Consider the following 26,191-nt stretch of genomic DNA (forward strand, 5'->3'; position numbering starts at 1 on the left):
ATTTAAAAAAAACTCAAATTTCAATTTTTACCAATTTTAAGTAATTTTCGAGTCAATCGATTCAACTCTTTATTTAGACCGTTATATTGATCAGTTCTTGATCCATCTGATTCAATAATGTTTTAATAACACTGGTTATATTATCAAATATTAACAAAATCTAAGTTCAAATATTAAAATAGAGCTAAAATAGACCTAATTACCGAATAGAGGAGAAAAAAAAATTACGTTATCCCTTGTATTCATAACGTGCAAGTTGGGGTGTAGAAAGGATGTACAAATGGTTTGGGTTTTATTGACATAGTCAAAGCCAACGTCTAATTTGTGGAAAATAATAACATTTGGAAGGGTGTGGAAGAAACATAAAAAAGGTAGGAAAAGGGGTGGGGACTTGAAATTAGCTTGGATTTAAGTAAGTCAAGGAATTGCACATGGCCAGTTGTAATTCTATGCCTTTTACAACTTGATTTGTGCTAAAAAAAAAAAAAAAAAAGGTGATTTTTCAAAACATGGAGCAATTAGAAAGTGATGTGTGAGATTGATTCTTCTCATTTTTCCATGTCCAAATAAAATTTGTGAAATGGATTGTTGTTTGTTTTATAATCTTACATGTCTCTGTTTGTTTTATAATTTGAGATAAAGTAGGTTTTTTTTTCTGAAAAATAAAATAGAATTATATCAAATTAACCACCGAGAAACATTAAATACTTTGTCTTGTTGAAGAGTCATAAATATAGTATCAAGAGGTACTTCAAAGATTTGTATGTTTACCTGCCAAGTAAGGCTAATTTTTGCTAGTTGATTTGCAATTAAATTGTAATCCTTGTGTACGTATTTGACCTCCCATTATCCTCTAGAACGCATTAATCTTTGAATCCTTCGAGCAAGGTTTTTCATTGGTGATGATTTCAAATTTTAAGTGCTTAGAGGAAAAATAATTAAAATATATCATTAATCCTTATATTTTTGTAAATTTAAAATTTAATTTTTCTAATTTTTAGATTTTAAAATTTAAATTTATTAAAATATATATATTTAATTAGAATATTTTTATTTTAAAATATTATATCAATAAATTTAATAAAATAAACATAAATTTTAAAATCCGAAAAAAATATTAAATTTCGTGGCATCTTATTTTGCAGAAGAGAACAATAAACAAAAGAAAAAGTTCAAGACATATGTTTCAATCTCGTTCATTAAGATGTCTTTTACTTGACACGTCATGGTCTACGTGGAATAATCAAACTTTATTGAGCATACATTCATTACCTTATCATCCGAATGCACCTCCTCCAATCATTATCAAAATGTGATAAACCATGAACAAACCTTACCCTTACAAAGCCATATTACTCTCTCCCTCTTTCAATTTCGATCAACATTTTTAAAATTAAATTAGTGATTAAATCAGTTAAATAGTCGATTTATTTTTTAAATTAAAATTAACTTACTTAAATAAATTATCAAAAGAATTATAAAAAAAATTAATTTAACAATTCAATTCAACGATCTATACTAATTTATAAACTAATCATTTTAATGTATTTTTTTCAATTAATATCCTAATCCGTTTCACGACTCATGTTTATTTGGCCATTTGTTGCATGAGTTTCGAACTTTTGTTTATTTGTTTTATTCCATATATTTTCCGTATGTAACTCTAGGGGCAATCGTTTAACAGATAATTTAAATAATACTTGAGTATTTCGAAAATAGGGAGACAAGAGCCTCCCTTGTTCTTTCAATGTACAATATAAATTCTGATTTCTAAACTTGGCAATTAAGTTTACTTTGGTACTTGTATTTTTTTTCATTTTGATATTTAAACGTGGTGATTAGTTTCAATTTGGCCCATGAACTTGGATTATGTCAACATTTGATGATGTGACAGTATTATTGAAATAAACTTAGATCAGACAAATGGAGAACTAATTGATATAACGGTCTGAACAAAGTGCTTGAATCGATTTACTCAAAATCTATTTAAATTTGGTAAAAAAAAATCATAACAAAAATAGACAGTGAAACATATTGTAATGGTTTATTTTTTATTTTGGGTTAATATATAATTTGTCCCCTGAACTTATCCCAAAAAAACTTAGTTGGTACTTAAACTTTTTTTTGTACCTTGTTGGTACTTGAACTTGTATTTCCACCCAAATTGGTACCTTTGCACTAACACCATTAATTTGTGTTGGTGTGGCATTGATGGCCAATACTATAGTGACACATGATGTACACTAATTAAAAAAATTAAAAATCTTTTGAAAAATATAAATTAATTTTAAAAAGTCTAATTTTTTAGACAAGTTCATGTACCGATTAGGTACTTCTGGACAAGTTCAGGGCACAAACTACATGTTAACCCTTAAAAAATTAACACAATTAATAAATTAGGGCAATGTGTATGACAGAATACAAGCCCATGTACCAATTAGGTGCTTTTGGACAAATTCAGAGGGTAAACTACAGATTAACTATTTTATTTTATTTTTAGCTTTTATGAATTTTCAATTATTTGTTTAATTATCCCAACTGATTGAATCAATAATCAATGGTTTGACCTATTCAATTACCGATCCGATTACTAATACATTGAATGTGACATTATGAGATTGTGCCACATCATTACTTGAAAATTAAAAATTGTGGTACAATTTCAAAGTGCTATATTATTAAACTTTTATATTTTCAAGTTCGAAAGTCAAAATAAACTTAATTGTCAAGTTTAAGTGTTAAAATAAGCCGAAAAAATATAGATATCAAAGTCAATGCCAAATTCAAAGTCGAATAATTATATTATCTGTTCTTTCAAACACTAAAAAATAGTAGTTATTGTTAGCTAAGAAAATAGTAAATTATATTTCAACCCTTGAAAAATTTTATAATTCAAATAATCATCCCCATTATAAAATATCTGGGCTCAACAGAATATAAAAAACAAACAACATCGAAAGTAGCCCATTGCCTCACAATCCAATCATATAAAAGTTTTGGGCCATTACATTTTTGGGTCACTTTTTGGTGAATTTATTTTATATTTTCTCAAGTTCTGGTTTCAATGGCGTTAACTTAAAAATTTAAACCCTAGAGAAGCAGAGACAGTAGCAGTCTTAAAAACAGCTTGAACCGGAAACAGTCGACGACGCAGCTAAACATGTCGGAAAGAGAAGAAGATTACGATTCTGATGCACCCGAAGAGTTTTCAAATCAGCAGGTATTTGAAAAAAAAATCATATATATACTTTTTGTAATCGAAAATTTACAGGGAAAAAAGAAGAAGAGAGTTTCAAAATTTCTCTTTTTTTAAAAAATTGTTTGGATTGCAGGGAATAAAGCAAGATGAGAACATAAGAAAAATCCAGAAAGAAAACAAGGCCAGGTAGTTAATTTATTATTTACTATTCTTTTTAATATATATTGTTATTATTGGAGAAAATTGTTTAGGTAATTTTTTTTGTGTTTATTTTGTGTAAAATCAATTTGCTTATTTGATTGGCTTAAATCAAATTGGAGAATAATTTGTAGGTTTGGGTATGTTTTAGCTGCTTAAGACATTGATATGTTACTACCAGGTTTAAATGAATACTTGGTTAAATGTAAAAGTTTTATTGATTTAATTTTATTGAACTTAACATCAGAGCAAGAAAAGGTTGATTAATTGGCCGGTTTTGTGGTAATGCGGTGATGCTAAAGTTCATCCTTGACCGGAAACATGTATATATATATATTTGAAGTATGGGAATTTTGAGTTTAGAGATTAGATATGCCGTCTGTGTTTTTATTGAGCTCCCCATGGTTCATGGGGTTGTTTTGAAAGTGCAGTAGTTGTGCGCTTGCTGTGATTAGTGGTTAAGTATTACTATATTCAGGGGTTAGTATCGAGCTTGATTTAATGTTGTGATACTAAAGTTCATTCTTTTAAATATGAAGTATGGGACTTTAGAGTTTAGATATGCCGCCATGCTGGTTTTGAGTTACCCGTGGTTTATGATTTTTATCTAGCTCCCTTCGGTTCATGGGATTGTCTCAAAAATGCAGTAGTTGTTTGCTTTGCTGCGATTTGTGAGAAAGACGGTGACTGGTATTTTCGAATACAGTGAGAAAGAATTGGTAGTGATTAACTTTACGGATTCGAGAAGAAAATTTTGGATCATATTGAATGCTTATGCTGTTCTGCTTCATAATTGTCTTGTTGACCTTTTGATTGCATTAAGTTTTACTTTTAATGGAGCTTAATCTGTTTTTTTTTCTTTATAGGGTTCGTCGTGAGGGAAAAGAACGTCGAAGGCTTTGGGCTCAGAGGAAAACACCCCGTCAATCTACAAAGGTTGAAAAGGTCCAAGAAGATGTAGAAACTGAAACTGATGAGGAATCTCAGGCTAAGAAGGGGATGCTTCCTACCAACATCGTTGAAATGCTTGCATCTCGTGAAAAGTATGACATATCTATCTACTCATCTATACAATTTGTGTGCGTAGTTTAAAGTTAAGATGACATGTTCTTTTTTGCAGACAAGTTTTCTTATCCGACTCCGAGGATGAGAAGGCTGAGGTAAATCCAATTCCGAGAAAGAAAAAGAAGAAAAACTCAGGGTGAGGGGTTACTCTTCTCGTTATCGTAAAAAAGCGGTCTTTTTCTCTTTGAGATAACAAAAGAAGCATTTCGAATTGAAATTAAGCTTTTTCCTTTGTTACATGCAGGGTTGAACCCGTTATTTTGAACGACATGCCACCTCCTCAATGCTTACAAAGCTCCTTGGAGTTCTTGAAGAAAAGGAAAATGCAGGTTCCAAGATCATCTTTGGTTTTAAAGAACTCTAACCAAGTACTCCGCCTTAGTTGTGCCATTTCGACTTCTGGGTTACGTGAAAGTTGTAAAAGACTGTAATGAAGTTTGCTAGTGTCGTTCTGAACCGGACATTGCGTCAATATTTCTAAAAGAGGGTTCAATGCAGCCTATTCCTATTGCGGGTTCTGAACGAAATGAAGCTGAAAAATGAGCTGCCTCTTATTTGTAAGCCTCCTCTGGGTTGTTAATTTGCTCATAGGGGATTCCAACAATTTGTGCCCTTTGTGGTTTTGATCATGTTTTATTATTTGAGCAAATTTAATATCGCATACTCAAGCTATTTAGATAGGAAAAATACTTTTCTTTTTGGTATCATTTTATCCTTTAATGAGATGGAAATTACTTCATATACTAAATACTAACTTTTCTTAATGCAAAAGTTATATCTTATGAATATATATACATGTATATGTTGATACAAAGATGAGGTGGCTGTGTCTCCAGACGGTTCACCCTGTTAAGCGGAGAGTTGTGGTTGGAGATGGGTAGTAGAAAGGTGTAGGAATAGTGGAGGCTTAGGGTGGGTTTAGATGGGCGGTTGGGTGCGGTGCAGTATGTTTATTTTACTTTTTGTTTCACGCTATAGTATTGTTACAGTATCTAATCTCACGATCATCGCTATTTTTACACTAATCATAGGTAAACGTATTTTTCTCCAAACTCACTTTCACTTTTGTTAGGTAGGAAGATTAGGTATTTGGTTACTCGCCCCTCTCATTAAGTTCTCGATTTATATATTTTGGGATCTTCTTTGATCTCATAGAATTACATGTTGTTCTGTGATTAGTTATCGGTAAATAAGTGGTCAAATGTAATTGGTCGCAGTAATTGATGTGGCATATAGCAGGGATCCATTTTTTTAAATTATAATTAATATTAATATTATTTTGATGATTATAAAAAAAACAATTAAAAATTACAAACTTGGAGGTTGTACGCGTGTTTAATGGTACTAAAATACATGTTCATTATCACTCCGATTGTTAAAATATTGGAGAAATATTTTAAAATTATTTATGTAATAGATTTCAAATCAAGTTTAACCATTTGTATAAGTTACTAAACCTGGATTTGGTCCTATTTGAATATGAAATTATCCAATAAAAAAAACAGAACCAAATCTATGTTAGGTATGTTACCAACAACTAATTATGTATTAAAAAAAACAACCAAATTAATCCATTGTCTAAATTATCCTTTATTATTATTATTATGAAAATAAACAGTCACCTTAAATTTCGGGAGTTATTTTTGACTTAAAAAATATTTGATATAATCCTAACTTCACTACATGCAACCAAAAACAACCTTAAAAAAACTTGTTCCCTACAAACATTCTTAGCCACAATCTTAAACCTAAAGGAAACAAAAAACTAAAGATTAAATTATGGTTTTTGTCCCTTTACTTTACTCAAAATTTCAATTTGGTCCATATAGTTTAATTTGGTCACTTTATTCTTATAATACCATTAGCTAGTTGAAATAGTTAATATTGTAAATATTTGAAGAGATCGAATTATTTTGAGTTGAAGTACAATGATTAAATTCTAAAATTTTAGCATAGTAAAATGTCATAATTTGGGTCGTCTACCATATTTGAATTTGTGAATTAGTTTATATACTTTAAAATTGACATAATTTGGTCTTTCTAATTTTATAATATTATTGGTTAGTCTAAATAATTAGCACTGTTAATACTCTGTTTATATCTTGATGTGAAATTCTCTAATAGAAACTCGATTTAATGTAAGCATTTTCATTGTAATAGTTGATGGTGCTATCTGTTTAGATTGTTTAATGAAATTATAAAAATAGAAAGATGAAATTATGTTGAATTAAAATATAGAGGATAAATTTCAAATTTAAGCATAATAAAGGGACTAAAACCAAATATGATCATAAATAAAATTTCCTTTTTACAAGCCGTTGAATAAGATGGCCAAAAATAGTTTTAAGAAAAAGACAAGTCTATCTTACGTGTCATAACCCAATTGGATAAAGATAAAAACAATCCCAAAACAGCAACAATCAATAATCCAAGCTACCTTCTAAAGAACAAGAACAAAATGGCACAAAATTCTTTGTTGTTCGATCATTTTCTCTTCTGGGGAAAAAGAAAAGGGGGGGAAGGCATTGCAAATGCTGCGTTTCCACTGCCTCCCCTCGTTTTTTATTCTCCTTCATTTAGGTGTAACTTTATTTTATGGTTTACCCTTTCGTTGGATCATCTACCTTGGTTTCGTTACCTCCTTGTTTTGCATGGAATCCATTAGGGTTAAAAAAAGGGGTGCTTTCAACGTTTTATTTGAAGAAACAGGCTCCGTCGTCAGCCGGAAACTGGCGAAAATAAAATGTTCCATCGCCGGCATAGAGGAGGTTAAAGATTCAAAGGGTAGTTCACCAACGACGTCGTGTGATGATAATGGTGGTGGTTCGCGTTTAACGAATTGTAATGATTGTTCTTCATTGGGGAGTTCTCCTTCGGGTAATTCAACGCCATCTTCGTATGTGAATTCGCCGTGGTCAATGACGGCTTTGGTGGTCTACGATTCGTCGATAGATGATGAATCGATCTGTTCTAAGGAGATGATTGGGTCATTAGTACGTGAAGAAGGACATGTTTATTCATTGGCTGTTATAGGGGACTTGTTATATACAGGTTCTGATAGTAAAAACATACGTGTTTGGATGAAACAAAAGGAATTTTCATGGTTTAAATCACGTGGTGGATTGGTTAAAGCGATTGTCGTCGTCGGAAATAAGATATTTACGGGTCATCGAGACGGGAAAATTCGAGTCTGGAAAGTTTCGAGTAAGATGGATAATAATGGAGTACATAAACGAGTTGGGTCGTTACCGACGATTAGAGATTATATAAAAGCCGCGATTCAACCGAGACGGTACTTCGAAACGGAGCCTTGTCGTCGTGATGTTTGGTTAAGACATACGGATGCAGTGTCGTGTTTGAGTTTTAACGAAGATAAAACATTGTTGTACTCTGCTTCTTGGGATAAAACGTTTAAAGTGTGGCGTGTTTCGGATTGGAAATGTTTGGAATCGGTTCAAGCACATGACGATGCGGTGAACTCGATCGTTGTCGGGTGTGATGGTTTGGTGTTTACCGGTTCGGCGGATGGGACGGTGAAGGTTTGGCGACGAGAATTGGAAGGGAAAGGGACAAGGCATTTATTGTCTCAAACATTGTTGAAACAGGATTGTGCTACTACAGCATTGGCTGTAAGCCCTGATTCTAAGTTTGTTTATTGTGGTTCTTCCGATGGGTTGGTTAATTACTGGGAATGTGAGAATCATTTTTCTCATGGTGGTGCTTTTAGAGGACATAAATTGGCCGTTCTTTGTTTGGTAACGGCGGGGAATCTCGTGATTAGCGGATCGGCAGATAAATCGATATCGATATGGAAAAGAACGGCGGGGAACGAGCATCGTTGGTTGTCGACGTTGAAAGGTCACAAGGGTCCAATTAAGTGTTTGGCGATCGAAAAGGATCAAGAATCGACTGAAAATGAGTGGATTCTTTACAGTGGTAGCCTAGATAAGTCGGTGAAGATTTGGCGGGTATCAGAGGAAGAACAGTCGATTCAAAGCTCGAATGAGATTGATTCATCGGACGACAAACGTACGCCGACCTCATCATCATCATCGACTTAACTTTGGGGAAACGATATTGAAGAGCTTAAACGTAATTTCGGGGCTCGACTCGATCTCCATGGCCTAATTGATGTTATGTCATGCCCAGATTCAAAGATAGAAGGAAATGTAACGAATTGCCGTTTTTTCATTTTTTTTCTCCTCATACAAACATCCGAATTTTATTTCGATTCAATGTTAGGCCAATCTACAATCTACGTGTAGTTCATGTTATTTTCTTTTAAATTTTATATATTTTTCAAAATTTTGAATTTTTTTATAATTATTAAATTATTTATTGACGTGGTGATATATAAGATAAATAATATCATGCTAACATAAAGCACGTGAGTATTGTTACTCTTTTTGAAAGATTAATAATTTAATTTAACTCAAAAAATAAAAAAAGGCCAAATTAATAAAAAAATATAAACATTAAAAACTAAATTTATCGTTAACATATTCTAACTTTTGATGCATATTTTATCCATCTTCTCATCTCCTCCATTAACAACATATCTTAATCTGAGTCCCTGTATAATATTGGCATGTTCCATCATTAGTAAGATATCGTTGTTAGCAAGAAAGAGTTTTCATCCTACACATGATCTCTATAGTAATAAATTAATTCAACCTTTTTCTCTATTTAGAAGCTTGCATTTCCTAACATGTTCTTCGAACAATAAGAATTGTCTAAGGATAAAGATTTGTTTTTGCAGTTTCAAATCCACCATCTAATATTTGTAAATAAACAATCTTTCTCCATTTCATTGTCATACCACAAATGCTTTTTTATAAGAAATTTTATCAAAATTTTAGTAAGACGAAAATAAAGATGTCAATTTAAACTTTCGTTAATCATTTTCAGTGATAGTTAATTTTATCTCAACGCAGGAATGATGCCTTGACCCTCTCGAAAATAATAAATTATTATTTTTATCATTTGAAAAATTTTATTATTTATAATTTAAAATTTTTCAAAGTAATTTTAAATTATTATTTTAGTCCAATGAAGCCACAGAAGAATCTCTCTCTATATATATATACTTTTTTTAATTTGCAATTAAATTGGGGCCTAATTGCCCTAATCTTTAGCACAAACTACAATTGTGCTTGCTTGATATCAAAGCATGAAAGTTTGATAAAAGCAACTTTAATCAAATTTGATATGCCAACAAACAATTTTGTGGGTGTTTTAAATTTTAATTCCTTTGTATTATTTATATTTTAGAATAATTTTATTATAAATTCGATTATATATATTTTTAACATAATGCTTAATCTTTTCTTAATTCATAAATAAAAGATAATATATTTCAATAGTATTCGAATCACATATTCATATCAATCGAATTAAAAGTTAAATCACAAATAAATTTATTATTAAAAGATGTTTTGTAATAAAGTTTAGTTTGGATGATAATACATTTATCTACGAAATACTATAAAAATATTTAATATAAAACAAAAATAAATTAAACCTATCGTACCGTAACCAATCGACTATTCAAACCCCACTTAAGTCTACTTATTTTTCTTTATCTAACATCCTTCAATATTGATGTTTTTATCATATGATTTCAACCCAAAATTTTGTACTTATTATTTCAGTTCAAAATTCAAAAAAGAGATTCATCAATTCAATCATTTAAAACCAAAATAAATCAAAAGTTACCATCAAAAAACGAAAAGAAAAATCCACAGCCAAATCCAAAATTCCGCCATGGCTGCTTTCTCCAATACTTTAATTTTTTTTTTGGCCTTTGATAGCTCCAATTCCAATACACCACCACTCAAAGTTTTTCACATAAGCTGAACAAGTTGGTCCCTCCTCTTACCTAAAAAGACAAAAGTTCTTCCACAGCTCATACCCCACATGCTCTCTCTTTTTACAAATCTTGAAAAACAATTTATTAAATTATACAATTAGATTCCAATTCTAAGCCAATCCCAGTAAATTACCCAATTTTTTGTTTTCCCTTTTTTTTTTTTTTTTGCTGTCATTTTCCCTCACCCTCCCTCCCTCCCTCCCTCCCTTACCCTTTACCCTTTACCTTCATTTTGCTTCTTTTTTCCCCAAATTTGAACAACTCTTCTACTCCCTTTTGTTTAATCAGTGAAAACCCAGAAAAAAATGCCACCACCCAAGGAGGTTGCTGGTTTTCCAAGCGAAGAAAATGATGAAGACCAACAGTATTCTTTTGCGGTGGAGTATACCGGTCCTCCGGTGACGTACGATATTCCACGGGCTGTTCCAATCAACGTCGAGAAAATCCCAGTTGCGGCTGTTGTTTCTAAGGTACCCCTTTCGAATACTGAACTACATATACCGGTTGTGCCTCCAATTTTAGCACCGGATCGTAACAAGTTTTCTAAGGAATTGCTTCTTCAACCAACTGTTTCACCAACTTCGGTTATTGCTTTTGAAGAAAGGGTTTCTGAGGATACGAATAATTGTTTGTTATCTGGGGAGTTGAGTAGCTATGAGTCTGGGGAGTTAGCTGAATTGATTATTAATAATGATAGTTCTTCGAGGGGATTAGCAGCGGTTTGTTCTGTTAGTAATGAACATTCGAGTAAGCTTGATTCTTGTGATAGCTTTGATAAATCAAGGGGAAGTTCTTCACGAGCTAGGATATCAAATGATGATGATTTGAATCAAGCTGATTGGGGTTCTAACGAGTCTGTTTTGAGTTTGGATTACCCGTCTTCGCGTGTTTCATCGCTTAAGACAGGGGATTGTAATAATGAGTCAAATGGTGATGTTAGGAGGCCTCAGGTTGTTACTTTTCGAGATATTGAATCGGACGATGGACTCGACGAGGACTTTAGTCAAGATGAGGTGCAAGCTCAGGTTGTTAGAGTTAAAAGAGAGCCGCAAACAAAAGGGAAGAAAGGGTCATGTTATCGATGTTTTAAAGGGAATAGGTTTACTGAGAAGGAGGTTTGTATTGTTTGTGATGCTAAATATTGTAGTAATTGTGTGCTTAGAGCTATGGGGTCTATGCCTGAAGGAAGGAAATGTGTTACTTGTATTGGATTTCCGATTGATGAGTTGAAACGTGGAGGCTTGGGAAAGTGTTCTCGAATGCTTAAACGTTTGCTTAATGATTTGGAGGTAAGACAGATAATGAAGGCTGAAAAGTTGTGTGAAGCAAATCAGCTGCCCCCTGAGTATATTTGTGTGAATGGTCAAGCTCTTTCGTATGAGGAGCTAGCTATATTGCAGAGCTGCCCTAACCCACCCAAGAAGCTAAAGCCCGGAAACTATTGGTATGATAAAGTATCTGGTCTTTGGGGAAAGGTGAATATGGGATCTTTCTAATGACTTTGTTCATTGGTTTCTTTGCTAGAATTCATTTGTATTATTAGGAAACTGATGATTCTTCTGCAATTCACAGGAGGGACAGAAACCTTCGAAGATAATTAGTCCCCATCTGAATGTTGGTGGTTCTATCAGGCCAGATGCTAGCAACGGAAACACACAAGTTTTTATAAATGGACGAGAAATCACAAAAGTTGAACTTCGGATGTTGCAGGTTTAAATTTCTAAACACCTAATGTTGTTTAGATGGTCACTATTGTGCTAGATTATCAATGACAATTTTGGTGAAACATTGCAGTTGGCAGGGGTTCAAGTTGCAGGCAACCCACATTTTTGGGTGAATGAGGACGGGTCATACCAAGAAGAGGGACAAAAAAATACGAAAGGATATATATGGGGAAAGGTATATAATATATGCATATATCAATATGCACTTTGCATTTATATGTTTTCCTTTTTTTGGATGAAGATAGTTCTATTAAGCATTCGTTTATCATTCAAATTTAATTTAGGCTGGAACAAAGCTTGTCTGTGCTGTATTATCACTGCCTGTTCCTTCTAAATCTTCAAATTCTTGTGAGGAGCAACTGAAAAGCATGACCAGCAGATCTGTTCCTGACTATCTTGAGCAGCGCACATTACAGAAAATTCTGTTGGTTGGATCTACTGGATCTGGGTCAAGTACCATATTTAAGCAGGTAAATAAATTATTGGGAATCACATCTTAACTTTCATTGATTTGTAGTTGTACTTGTGCAGAGAGCTTTTCATCGCTAAAACCGCTTGTATAAGAACCTCACATTCTTTATGTGCACACAAAAAGATATTTAAGTGCATCAATCAAATTTATTTAACCAGCGTATGGGTCTCTTTATGTTTGGGGTATAATCCTCTGCACACAAAGAGATATTTAAGTGCATCAATCAAATTTATTTAACCAGCGTATGGGTCTCTTTATGTTTGGGGTATAATCCTCTAAAGGTTCTATAGAATTTATATATTTCTGTAGTTGATACACCATAGTTTTACGGAGATAATAGTGCGAATAGACTCTCAGGGATAGTCTGTTACAACATTTATGATTCTCAAGTTCATGGTGTAGGGAAATTTTATATACTTAATTGTGAGCATAGGAAATTGTCCCTGAATTTTTATGCATCTTTGATTTCAGTGCTTTTGTTTACCATTGTGCCTGCATCCAACTCATTATTGATCTTTTAAATGAAATGGATTGTTTCAGGCAAAGATTCTTTATAAAGATGTACCATTCTCAGAGGATGAGCGAGAAAATATTAAGTTGACTATCCAAACCAATGTGTATGGTTATCTTGGCATCCTTCTTGAGGGCCGTGAACGTTTTGAGGAAGAGAGTTTGGCTGAAATGAGGGAAAGGATAAGTTCCAAGGAAACTGAACCTGAAGGTGAGGCTGTGTGTTGATTTTATTCTCGAAATCATCCTTCTTACCTACATATGCATCGATTTGTGAATGTATATGCATGTTTCTGCCGTCATTAAAGGACAATTACTTTGGAAGGAACAAGCTTATTACACCTAGAAATTAGTTCATATCCCTTGTTGGATGTTCAAATATGACAATGTTTATGTTTTTGATAGACAACTTCTTTATGAGTAACTTCTCTATATATGGATAATTATGGATTTAAGTCTAGATTTTCTCGAAATTTTGCAAGGCAGGTTTGCATTTCATATCCAGCATGAGCATAATGAATTGATTAATAGCATTTCTATTTGAACCATCTAATTATTTCTTTTTTCGTGTTTATTAGCAGGTAGTAGTGATGGTGCTGACAGCAAAACTATCTATTCCATTGGCCCGAGGCTCAAATCATTCTCTGACTGGCTTCTGAAGACTATGGTGTCTGGCAATTTAGAAGCCATTTTTCCAGCTGCTACTCGTGAATATGCTCCATTAGTTGAGGAGCTGTGGAAACATGCAGCCATTCAGGAAACTTACAACAGGAGAAATGAATTGGAAATGTTACCCAGTGTTGCTAGTTATTACCTCGAGCGGGTAAGATTATGGTTGATGCAGAAGTTATTGTTTAAATTTGTTGTAACTTCTCAGAGAGCATTGATTTATATATATAGCTAGGTTTATGTATCAGAATAATGAAGGTTACTTGAACATATTACTAGTTTCAAGAATAATACTCCTTTTATCTTTCCAACTTGTTGCCTATAACTAAATTAGTCCTTGATGTAAATTTAACGTTCCACTAGCTTCCATGACGAAATGTACCCTCAGAATGTGGTTAGAGACAAACATTTAATTGACACAAAAGGAGAAGTTGCTGACTTCTTTGTGTTTCATTTTGAAGTGTATGGTCCGTAGATTTGGTTTATTTAGCAATACACTTGCCTTCTATCTAGGCTAATCCCTAAAGTTATAGTGACCTCTTAAACTGGTCTATCATTCTTAACACAGATCTGTCAAGCAATCTCAATTTGCACTAATAGTTGCACAGTTGCACTTGTATGGCACTACATTTTGTATTGAGCTTTTATGCCAGATTGTCTCTATGATCAGTGCTTGTCTTTTTTAATTATTTTCTAATACCTTTTTTTTGCTACTCTCCAGGTTGATGAGATATTGAAAACGGACTATGAACCTTCAGATTTAGATATCCTCTATGCTGAAGGTGTTACTTCTTCCAATGGTCTTGCCTGTGTCGACTTTTCTTTTCCCCAATCTTCACCCGATGAAAATATCGACACTGCTGAACAGCATGACTCATTGCTCAGGTTGGTGCCAATATTGAGTGCACATTTACGCTTTGCTTGGTAGGAATAATGGAAAGAGGTAAGGATGAAATGCATGTTAATCTAATGGCCAACATTAATGACCATTAGATTAACAAATTCTCTCTTTCTTACCAAGCAAAGTCTTAATCACGTGCTTTTTCCAATGAAGTTTTCTGCATGTGATGAGGCTGTAGTTCTTGTTGATTGCTATCAACCAATTGGTACTTAAAAATCACTTCTTATTTTGTTAAACCAGTGTCTTCTGTGCTGATCTACAGTGCCTATTGAATTTTAAAAACTCATTAGGCTATTGTGGAGTGTCTTTTATCCTTAAAAGTCTGTTTTGGATCTCAGGTACCAATTAATTAGAGTGCAAGCAAGAGGCTTTGGAGAAAATTGCAAGTGGCTAGAGATGTTTGAAGATGTTGGGATGGTCATCTTCTGTGTTTCATTGAGTGACTATGACCAGTACTCGGCTGATGGGACTAATAAGATGCTACTGAGCAAGAAATTCTTTGAAACCATTGTTACTCATCCAACATTTGAGCAGATGGACTTCCTTTTAATACTAAACAAGTTTGATATATTCGAGGAAAAGGTAGAACGGGTACCATTGACTCGATGCGAGTGGTTTGATGATTTTCATCCCCTGATCAGTCGTCATCGTACAAATACAAATAGCAACAGCATTAATAATAACCCTACCCTGGGACAGTTAGCTTTCCATTATGTTGCTGTCAAGTTCAAGAGACTTTATTCTTCACTCACTGGCCGGAAGTTGTATGTTTCACACGTGAAGGGACTGGAACCCAACAGCGTTGATGCCGCACTTAAATTTGCAAGGGAGATTCTAAAATGGGATGAAGAGAGAATCAACTTCAGCTTAAGTGAACACTCATTTTACAGCACCGAAGCAAGTTCCTTCTCTCATTGATGTCTAATTTCCGGGTCAGAAAAGGTCTCTTTTTTGGTCATCAATGCCAGTGTACAGTGTCATGACTCATGCTATTGTGCTTTATTAGGGTATTAGAATACAAATTATAATGGAATATATAGTGAATCTCCATTTCTTATACAGTGAGACCAGATGTATTTTTGTAAAATGCTTTGTCTAGTTTCTTCCTCTGTACACAATTCATTACATTCATTTGTAATATATGATGGAAATGCATGGTTCAGTGATTTGCTAATGGCTCTTCAAGTATGTTAAAGATGCGCTAATTGCAGCAATCACTTAAGAGTACCTTATTATGACTGCTAAGGGTCACCTTTTCTACTTACAATTAAATGAGAACAAATGTCCAATATTACAACAAAGCATTTTGTGAAAAATGGTTGTATTGTTGGCTTTTCTTGAATGAAAAAGAATTGAACCAATGCGAACCCAAATACTCTTCGATGATTTGTGAAGAGCAACTTGATTCAAGGGAATGTTTATGTTTCAGTCATCCATGTAACTGTACCGTGTCTGCTCTTCTGTGTTCAATAAAATGTTTTTAAGTGCCCAACCTCGTACCATCATTTGTTCATTCAACGGCCCGAACTGTTGCTGTACGTACCGCTTGCTATCATCGATCAGTTTAAACCATTCTTTGAGAATTAAGTCCGAGGAATCACTAGCCTTTGTTGTGCTTTCCCACATGCTTGAACGGAGTGCCTTGCGAACATTGCAAGCCTGCAACAACACAACATTTAGCCACCAGCAATAAACATAAGCTTGTGAGTACATGTGAAACTTAATTCCTTTCACCTGCAATAATCCCATTATAACATCAGCCATGCGAGCTCCTTCACGTATGCAAAGAAGGATCCCTTGCTAGAGTTTCGTACAAGAACGAAATGAAAAGGAACAAAAGGCACAAATGAGATCTTTTCATGTAAGCACCATAGTGAAACACAGCTAGTAAAGATTGCATTGCATATGCACCTCTCTAGTTTTTGCTAATCCTCGGTAGAAGATTTCCGTGCATATGAAATAATGATCCTCGTTACTTACAGACTGCATTGTCATCACCGATAACTTGGATAATTGGGCCTTGGGATTCAAGCACCCTATTCTGATGCGCAATGGCTCTTTGCCTAATCCAAATGTTTCATCCATGGTTACCAGCTCAGGTAAATGGTGAATAAAAGGTAAACCATAACCATGAAAAAACCTTTACCTTTGCTCCACATAAAATTGATTTCTTCATCTTTACTCACTTCTTCAGGTGAAGGTACATATCCGGATGAAATCCATGAATCAATTATAATTTCCAATCTATCCTGAATGTTGGTAAAGAAAAAGAGAGAACCAATTAAGAAACCCAGAGACTAGGACAGGAAAACAGAAACTCTCTTTTCAACTGTCCGCATGCTCTAAGGAATGAACATCGAATAAAGTGTCTTGAGACATAAGGGTCATTGTCTCTAGACAAGAACCCCATAACAAGTTTGAAACAGGGAGGCATATATCGAGACATGGCTTCACTGTCTCGAGACAACCCTCCATCTTGATAGATTGAGTTTGGATAACTGGATTTGTATCTTGACTCTGTGTTTTGACCTCGTAAGACCCTGGGCCACTTTACGTGGGCCCATTTGACCTTATATACGTGCATAATGTATAACTTATGGATTATGCCATGCTTGTCCATTTAACTCAAGGAAAAAGAATGATAATAGTCTGAGTTGCTCTGGGAACAGAATGTGACATCCTACATTTGGATCCCCCATAGGGGTCAAGTGTGAGGTGCCACATTTTAATGGTATCAGAGCAAATACGTGTGGATTCTTTTATTTCTTCAGAGTAACAACTTAAATATGAGAAAGCTGAAAATGTACTCAAAATAAACATTCTACCTTAGTTAAGGTCTGCAGATGGACATGCTTCAGACCTTGATATATTCCAAACAGGTCAATTGCTGAGAAAATAGGGTATAGAATGAAAGGTAGTCCAGTTTGCAGCCTAGCGTAATTGGGACAATCAAGAAAACCGGAATTAATTTCCAAATAGAATGAGTTGAACGATCAAGCATAATTATGCACTAGTAGAAACAAATTCATCTAATATAAGGCTTTAGACAAGCATGAGCCTAATCAATGGTACTGAATTGCCGTTACAAATGAGCATGTCCAAAATAGCAAACAGTGAAACCGGTATAAACCATTCATTGTTTCTTGAGCAACATCATTGAAACAGTAGAGATATTAAAGAGTATAAACCTTTGATTGTTCTTGAGCAACATATTCAAGATAGCAGCAAGCATGAGTCCAAGGTTATCGAAACATACTGATTGAATCTGAAAACAATTCCAAAGATCAGAGCATTTTCCACACAAAAAGTATCAACCATGCAATGAATTTGAAGGACGAACTGTAACCTGTGACTTTGCAGAAACTTCAGCAAGGTTATCAGCTATTGCAAAGCTTCGATGAATGGGAGGCTGCTCATTCATGGTGGAAAACATTAAAACACCAAAGCATATAACGTGAAAAAAATCCCAAGACTGAGATGATGAAAGTTAAAAGATGCTACACTTAAATGAACACCGAATCCTTACGCTGGTTGCCATATAGCATGCCAAACTCATTTGTTTTGCAATGTTGGCCAATGACGCGAGAAGCAAGAATTGGTGAGGAAATACCGGAGTGAGCAGTTCAACTCCAATGCTAAAAGTGAACAGCATCGAGGTTGTAAACCTAACTCTCTTCAAACGAGATAAGACTACAAATAGTAAGATACTCTTCAAACGAGATAAGACTACAAATAGTAAGATAACTGGTAACTGCAAAACTGTGATTAAGAAGAATCATAATAACATGAGCACGAGCCAATTACCTTCAAATTGGTATCGAAAGCAGATGCCAAACTAGCTGTATAAATACACCTGCTTAATCGTCCAAGTCCATCCTTCAATACCCAGTTAAGTGCAGCAGCTGACGTAAGTGAACGAGAATACCCGATTCCTATAGCCCGAAACATTGCCTGTTTTCACCACATTCTGTCAAAAATAAGTTAAATACAGTTTTGTGAAAATTACAATCAATGTCTAACAACGAGAAGATGCAAATGTATAATTTTTTCTCCTTAAACTGTCAAAATCCAATGCATAATATAACCATACAGTATAACATTAACATCAAAATTCCAAAAAAAAAAAAAGACGAAAAATTCCACTTAAAATTTTGCATTCAAAAAAAAAAAAAATATTCCATTTACCTGAGTAGCAAGAACTTGAAGGGCAGAGCTAAAAACCCTGTGCAAAAACTTCCACTTCACATAGCCTATATAATTTTCACTGACTTGCTTAGGAATAAAAAAGTTCCTAATAGCCAAGCTTGAAGCTTCAACCACCTTATCCAAATCGAAACAAAACGGCACCCGAGAACCTCCGCCTTCAACGCCGTCGCCATCAACACTAAGCAACCTAACACGACTCCCATCCCAAAAGTACCTCGAAACTTTTCCGTGCCTCTGTATCAATACCGGGAGCTTGACCGGGTTAGATGGCCGAAACCCATCGTTTGCACCCCCTTCAAGGTCGAACGTGATTTGGGGTCTTAGCGAATTGGTCAAAGTTGGAATTTTTGAGGACAATCTGGAGGTTTTGAAAGCAGGGTTTTTTGTGGATTTCCATGGGAGTTGGAAATTATGAGAAGTTGAAGGTTTGTAATAAATAGTGGATTGCATGAGAAATCGGGGACAATGAAATTTAGGGCTTTCTAACGATTTTCCCACCAATTCTTAGTGTATTTTAAGGGGTGGGGATTGGCTGGGAATAGGGGAGGGTTTAGGGTTTAAGAAAGAAACAGAGTTGATAAAGGATAAAGGTAGTTACAGTATAAACCGCATACTTATTTTTGGACTAAAACGAAACGTTTCAATTCAAGGTGCTTTGGGAAAGAATTCAGCTCCTAATTTAGAAAGAATTAATCTTTTTATTAGTGTCATTTGACCAAGTTAAATTATTTACTTGAGTTTCAAATTTAATTTTTAAATTTTTTCATATCTTTAAAAAATAAATTTCGCTAGTACATTTATATTAGAATTTCTTTAATGTAAACTCATAGTGTTTGTAAGTCATATTGCACTCCTCCTTTGGTTGGAAGCTTTAAAACGCTCTCCACATGTATGTACAAAGAAGGGTAATAAAATGCTATAGCATATCTCCAATACAATGAGCAGAGAACATCAGCTGGATGATAAAACCTGTCCCAGAGGCAAAAGCAGCCATAAAGGACTGTAATCATCAGGGTGATAGGGGCAATGGTTGAATCCAACCAGTGGCAAACAAGTGCAACAGAGAAAATCAAGCCTACAAAATGAAGGCATCAGCTACTAGATCCGAAATGAAGGCATCAGCTACTAGATCCGAAAACATCCGTATTGGTGTGTTTATTTCAGTAGCAACCAAAGCTGTGCTCTCTCCGACAACGAATAAATTGGTCCCTAATTCACGAAATGCTACAATGGAAAATGAGAACCAAGAGTGATAGCAAACTAATTTTACAGGAAAATTGCACCTTATTGAGGTGAAATGTTCATCAAGACAGCATCAGTAGCATGTTATACAGTCATGACTAAGGAAAACATTCCAACATAACTATTCAGCGAATCAAACACATCGATCTGACTGGTTGGTATCTTGGATTGCTTCATTCTCTTGTAAAGCTTTGATAGCTTTGACTTGCCTCTTCTAAGGCCTTACCTGGAGAACTGATATTTGACATCAAAATGTCATCCAAGGTTTCTCCCGAGGCATCACAGTTATAATCAAGAAGCAGATTAAACATATCTTCTTTCTCATTCATCAAAGCAGATTTGGTTCCAATCACCGAGCTTTCATGGAGTTCAACTTGTTTCTCTCTACTATTATCAGCTGTTTTTCAAGAACAAAACCCAACCATTAAACATATATATATACAAATCACATGAACAATGAATATAGATTATATATATAGTACTGAAACAGATCCTAGTTACCCAAAGATGAGTCTTTGACAGCCTGCTTCTTATAAATGGTTACTTTCATTGAGGTTTCAGCAGCCATAATCAGTTCAAAGACACAACTATCACCGACTTCTAACTTATTATCATGAGAAAACCTACGCCAACCACTACCGAATATTGCATTTGCCCCTGTACTTTCAATCTTGTGCTGACAATATATTACTGGCCATGATTTTCCATTTGAAAGGAGAAGTATGGCCTCTTTGTGCATCTTTGCTAGATATTTCCTAGCAAATATCACTGGTATATTCTGTTCATACAAAGACACACATGGCATTATATCATCCGCATGGTGGAGTTATAAGAACTTTGAAATGGCTAGCAGGTTTCAACTGAAACACTCACCATTCTACGTGAATATGATGGCTGTAATACACTAATAAAAAATGGATATTCAGATTTGAAGGCACTAGCTACTTGAAAAGCTTTAGCTTTTTCGAGAGCAGTCAATGTTTCTGAGCCGCTTGGACTTGCATATGACTGATCCTTCCGTTTCATGGGACGAATGATATCAGTTGAAGATAATGACTGATAACACTTTGTATGCGGGCCTTGGTAAATGACTACATTGAAGGATTTTTCGATGCTATTTATCAGCTCGAAGGCACAAGCATCACCGACTCGGATATTGTTATCATGTACAAAAGTACCCCAACCAGTCAGTAGATATGAAGTTCGCTTTTTCCCTATTTGATTGTTCTTGAAGGTAACAATCCAAGTTTTCCCACTTGAGTTACAAAGAGTTATAGAACAAAGCTCTTCCATCAAATGTTTTCTCACAAAGTTAGCTGGTATGGCCTGCACAAAACAAAATTGTGAAACAAGCTTCGACTTTTCAAGCAACAGAAATGGAAAAAACTTAAATGTTAGTGAAGTAATGGGTTGAAACAGCATGCATATGGTCTAGCGGAAACTTAATTGATTGCTTACCAGTCTATATCCTTTACTGTGACTGAGACCAACATATGATGGTTGCATGACAACCAGGAAAAATGGGTTCTCGGATTTGAAAGTTTTACTAGCTCTCTCAAGAGCATCATCCTTTTCATGAGGCTTCAATTGTTGAATTATACGATGTCTAGTGCTTTTATCATCATTTCTAGCTGGACATCCTTCATACCTAATTTGTTGAGCTAGGAATTCGGACTTCCCATTGCACTCGATTTCGGTTTTGATAGCTGAATTAGTACTGTGCATCATCTTACAAGGCTGTGGACATGGCATTTGTGATTTCTCTCTCAATTTTCTGCTTGTAGAGATGTCCTCTAGGTTCTGTGTAGAGTCATCATCTTTGGATTTGTCAATATTGGATCGTCTATGAATATGATTATATCTGGTGTATGGATATAGGATCTCTGTAGCAGTCCTATCAAAGATGACTACATGGAAATTGCTATTCCCATCATATCTAAAAACCAAAAGATGCCCAAACTCCAGAGAGTAATGGTTTGAAAATTCTAGCCAGCCATTTTCAAACCATATTTTGCCATTACATTTCGTCAGTTCCACCTTCCATACTTCACCAGATGGGACACTCAGCATTGCTGGGCTTGACATGCTATTTCCATGATTTTTCACAAACTTTCTGGGAATGCCCTGAAAAGGAACTCTTATCAATGTATGCAAATATATATACAGTAAAATACAATGTCCTACAACAAACTGATTGCTATGAACTAATTACTTAACAGATAATAAAAAATTATAAGATAAAAGAAGAATAGTTTTGGAAAAATACTTACAAGTTTTCCATTCTGGATAGTGTCTTGGAGAATTATTTTGAAAAAGTGAGGTGAGTTGCTTATAAACTTTAAATGGTCATTGCCTTGCTGGTATGAAGAAGATGCCATGCTTGAACGGATAAAAGGAAGTAATAACTCGAAATACGGGTTGATGGTTTCCAGGGACTGCTGAATGGGTTACTATACTATGAGAGTTTCTGCAAATAATTGTCTAAAAACATAAAGGAGATAATTGAGTAAGTTATCCTCCATTATTTCTCATATCTACTTAAAGTACAAAATGGTCAATCTGTCAGAAGTAATTAATACAATTTTACTGATGACTATCAGCTATAGGCTGTTATATTCAGTGTTTCTAGGCTATTGGGAAACTATAGAGCAGGTTCATTAATGACCAACGTTTGTATTTGCTTTCACAGCTTATGTTTTGTTTTGTCTTCTTCCTCTTTCAGTCATTGAAAACAAGGCTAGGATCTCCAACTAAAAGCAGATAACATATCTGTCAAGCACTAATACGAAGCTTTCTTAAAGGACTTTCCAGTATCAACTGAAAGATTACATCATTTACAAAATGAGGTTACTGGAGTTACATGGTCACACCATTTTTTCTCTTACCTTACAAGAGAGACTGGTAAAACACAATCAGACAACCTATCATGGCCATCTTCAACAACTAGTAAACAAAAGAGTGTGAGATAAATTACAAAAGTTTAAGGCATGATGTGCTTTGTCAATTGCCATAGCCATTTCTAAAAAGGAGCAAAACTGTCTTCTTTTTTCCTTTTTCCAATGCTGCTTTTTAGCATTTCATTGCTGGTCAAAGAGTAAAAGAGACTCATCCTTCAGCTTCATGTTTCATGCAGAGCCTTGGGTTTTAACTTGCTTGCACATTCACCAGCTTTTATCCAGTAGGTCTAATTTACCAATTAGGTCCCATTAATGACAAGCCAGGTCCCATCATCAATCGGTATTTTTTATGTTTTGTGTCTCAGGAATGGCAAAAATGAGTCAGTGTTGCATAATACCTGAGAAACATAAACATTGGAAAAAAACCCATCAGACACAAAACTTTCAAGGTAAATTGTAGGTGATATTAAAAATCATCTGGTATATAACAGATGATGACCCCCTGAAATAAACACTTCTAAGGAAAACATTTGAAAATAAGAATACAAAGATGAGATATATATATATATATATATAAACAAATCACATGGACAATGACTGTATATAGTACTGGAATGGATACTACTTACCCAAGGATGAGCCCAAATTTTCATCTTCAATAGCCTGCTTCTTATAAATGGTTACCTTCATTGAGGTTTCAATGCCCCCAGTCAGTTCAAAGACACAAATATCACCAACTTCTAAATTATTATCCACAGCAAACCTATGCCATCCATTACAGAGGAATACATAGGACCATTCAAAACGCGGGTCATATATTACTGGCCATGAGTTTCCATCTGAAAGGAGATGTATGACTTTTTTGTGCATCATTGTGAGATATTTCCTAGCAAAATTCATTTGTACACTCTGTTCATACAAACACGTCAGTTCAGTCATTTATTCAAAGGAGATGAAGCAAAACAAAATGTTTTTAAATAATTACTTCAACATTTTAAGCCTTTTCAAGTTGCATTGTGTCATCTGCATGAGTTAAAAGAACATGGGATGGCTAGCAGGCTTCAAATGAAAAACTCACCAATTTATTTCCATGAACATACGATGGCTGTAGGACAACAACAAAGAATGGATTTTCGGATTTGAAAGCACCAGCCATTTGAAAAGCTTTAGCTTTTTTGAGAGCAGTCAATGGTTCTGGGCAGCCCTGACTTGCATATGATGGAGCCTTGTGTTTCACAGGTGGTTCTGAGGAGCTTCGACTTGCACATGTCGGAGCCTTCAGTTTCACCAGATGAAACACATCAGTTGCAGCTAATGACTGATGACCGTTTGCATGCTGACCTTGGTAAATGACCACTTTAAAGGATATATCGATGCTATTAATCAGCTCAAAGGCACAAACATCACCTACTTGGTTATTGTTTTCCCTTGCAAAAGTACCCCAACCAGCTACTAGATATGAAGTTAGCTTTTTCCCTATTTTTCTTTGCTTGAACGTAGCAATCCAAGTTTTCCCACTTGAGTTGCAAAGAATTACAGAAAAATGCTCTTTCATCAGATGTTCCTTGACAAAGTTGCATGGTATGGCCTGCACAAAAGAACATTGAAAAACAAACTTCAATTTACAAGCAATAGAAATGAAAACACATGGGATCTAGTGGGAATTCAATTGATTGCTTACCAGTTTAAAGTTTGTGGTGTGACCAAGAGCAACATATGATGGTTGAATGACCAGAAGGAAAAAAGGGTCCTCAGATTTAAAAGTATTACGAACTCTCTCAAGAGCCTTAAACTTTCTTGTGTTTTCAACTGTCGAATTGTATGATGACTTGTTCTTTTATCACCTTTTATCCCATTGCACACAGTTTTGGTTTTGATAGCTGAGTTAGTACTTATCATCATCTTATGAGACCGAGGACATGGCGACTGCAGTTCCTCTCTTATTTTCCTGCTTGGAGAGATGACCTCTAGGATCTCTGTAGTGTCATCATCTTCAGATTCCTCGATATTCTGCTCCAGAATTTCGTCTGATTGACTATGGTTATCCCTGGTGTATGGATATTGCATCTCTGAAGCTAATATTTGATGACAATTTGCATGCTGGCCTTTGTAAATGACTACCTTGAAGGATATTTCAGTGCTATTTATTAGCTCAAAGGCGCAAACATCATTGACTTGGATATTGTTATTCCGTACAAAAGTACCCCGACCAGTTTGTAGATATGAATATTAGTTTTTCCCTATTTGACTTTGCTTGAAGTTAGCAATCCAAGTTTTCCCACTAGAGTTGCAAAGAGTTACAGAACGATGCTCTTTCATCAAGTGTTCCCTGACAAATTCAGTTGGTATGGTCTGCAATAAAAAAATTAAAGAACAAACTTCAACTTTGCAAGTAATAGAAGAGAAAATACTTAAAACATTTTGCTCATTTCTGTCATACATAGGATCCAGTGGGAACTAAGTTGATTGCCTACCAGTCTACACCTTTTATCATGACATGGGTACATGGCAACCAGGAAAAATGGGGTTTCAGACTTAAAAGTAATACTAGCTCTCTCAAGAGCCTTAACCTCTGCATGAGCCTTCAATCGTTGAATCCTACGATGACTTGTGCTTTTATCACCTTTTCCATTATGTCCAAATTGTTGAGCTGACTTCAAATTACATTCGGTTTTCATAGCTGAATCAGTACTTCTCGTCATCCTAATTGACTGCGGACATGGCGATTTGTATTTCTCTCTTGTTTTCCTGCTTGGAGAGGTGTTCTCTAGGATCTGTATAGAGCCATCATCTTTGGATTCATTGACATTCAGCTTCAGAATTTCACTGGACCGGCTATGATTATTTCTGGTGAAGGGATATTGTATCCCTGAAGCACTCTTATCAAAGATGATTACATGGAAATTGCTAGTCCCATCATATCTAAAAACTAAAAGGTGTCCAATGTCCAAAGAGTAATGGTTTAAAAATTCTAGCCAGCCATTTTCAAGCCATATTTTACCATCAGATTTTGTTAGCTCTACTTTCCATACTGCACCAGACGGGACAATGAGCATTGCTAGGCTTGGCATGCTATTTCCATGGTTTTTCACAAACTTTCTGGGAATTCCCTGTAGAACAATTTTCAGCAATATATGCAAATACTTATGTATATAGCAAAATACAATGTCCAAGAACAAACTGTTGTTTTTCAGCTATGACCTAATTACTTCAGAGATTATCAAAATATCAGATAAAGA

General features: G+C 34.8%; 5 protein-coding genes across 7 annotated transcripts; 3 read left to right on the top strand and 2 right to left on the bottom strand.

Annotated features, from left to right (window-relative positions):
• The first annotated feature begins 2,969 nt into the window (after positions 1-2,969).
• Positions 2,970-5,210, top strand: LOC108470296 (uncharacterized). The gene is made up of 5 exons (XM_017771598.2): positions 2,970-3,220; positions 3,333-3,385; positions 4,264-4,440; positions 4,518-4,598; positions 4,707-5,210. Exons 1-5 carry the CDS (start codon positions 3,161-3,163, stop codon positions 4,891-4,893), a joined length of 558 nt encoding a protein of 185 aa, XP_017627087.1. The 5' UTR covers positions 2,970-3,160; the 3' UTR covers positions 4,894-5,210.
• Positions 5,211-6,917: 1,707 nt separating this feature from the next.
• Positions 6,918-8,774, top strand: LOC108484931 (protein JINGUBANG-like). The gene has a single exon (XM_017788815.2). The coding sequence runs from the start codon at positions 6,994-6,996 to the stop codon at positions 8,521-8,523; it is 1,530 nt and encodes a 509-aa protein (XP_017644304.2). The 5' UTR covers positions 6,918-6,993; the 3' UTR covers positions 8,524-8,774.
• A 1,297-nt stretch (positions 8,775-10,071) lies between these two features.
• On the top strand, positions 10,072-15,781 carry LOC108452883 (extra-large guanine nucleotide-binding protein 1). Of its 2 annotated transcripts, none has more exons than XM_017750674.2 (8): positions 10,072-11,806; positions 11,904-12,041; positions 12,126-12,230; positions 12,340-12,525; positions 13,068-13,248; positions 13,619-13,860; positions 14,428-14,591; positions 14,946-15,781. In XM_017750674.2, the coding sequence occupies exons 1-8, from the start codon at positions 10,637-10,639 to the stop codon at positions 15,523-15,525; spliced, it is 2,766 nt and encodes a 921-aa protein (XP_017606163.1). In that variant the 5' UTR covers positions 10,072-10,636; the 3' UTR covers positions 15,526-15,781. The 2 variants fall into 2 exon arrangements, with proteins under 2 accessions (XP_017606163.1, XP_017606154.1); XM_017750665.2 differs by having other exon boundaries at positions 10,417-11,806; positions 13,616-13,860.
• LOC108452895 (protein root UVB sensitive 4) lies at positions 15,682-19,425 on the bottom strand. Of its 2 annotated transcripts, none has more exons than XM_017750685.2 (10): positions 18,793-19,425; positions 18,412-18,558; positions 18,134-18,280; positions 17,954-18,016; positions 17,796-17,872; positions 17,433-17,538; positions 16,754-16,856; positions 16,519-16,670; positions 16,342-16,407; positions 15,682-16,266 (listed from the first exon to the last, which is right to left on the bottom strand). In XM_017750685.2, exons 1-10 carry the CDS (start codon positions 19,261-19,263, stop codon positions 16,033-16,035), a joined length of 1,566 nt encoding a protein of 521 aa, XP_017606174.1. In that variant the 5' UTR covers positions 19,264-19,425; the 3' UTR covers positions 15,682-16,032. The 2 variants fall into 2 exon arrangements, with proteins under 2 accessions (XP_017606174.1, XP_017606180.1); XM_017750691.2 differs by having other exon boundaries at positions 18,412-18,574; positions 18,793-18,925.
• Positions 19,426-21,411: 1,986 nt separating this feature from the next.
• On the bottom strand, positions 21,412-22,532 carry LOC108485549 (B3 domain-containing transcription factor VRN1-like). Its single transcript, XM_017789406.2, has 2 exons — positions 22,326-22,532; positions 21,412-22,179 (listed from the first exon to the last, which is right to left on the bottom strand). Exons 1-2 carry the CDS (start codon positions 22,431-22,433, stop codon positions 21,487-21,489), a joined length of 801 nt encoding a protein of 266 aa, XP_017644895.2. The 5' UTR covers positions 22,434-22,532; the 3' UTR covers positions 21,412-21,486.
• Positions 22,533-26,191: the final 3,659 nt, after the last annotated feature.

Source organism: Gossypium arboreum, chromosome 2 (genome assembly GCF_025698485.1).
Source record: "Gossypium arboreum isolate Shixiya-1 chromosome 2, ASM2569848v2, whole genome shotgun sequence".
Classification (NCBI taxonomy): Eukaryota; Viridiplantae; Streptophyta; class Magnoliopsida; order Malvales; family Malvaceae; genus Gossypium; species Gossypium arboreum.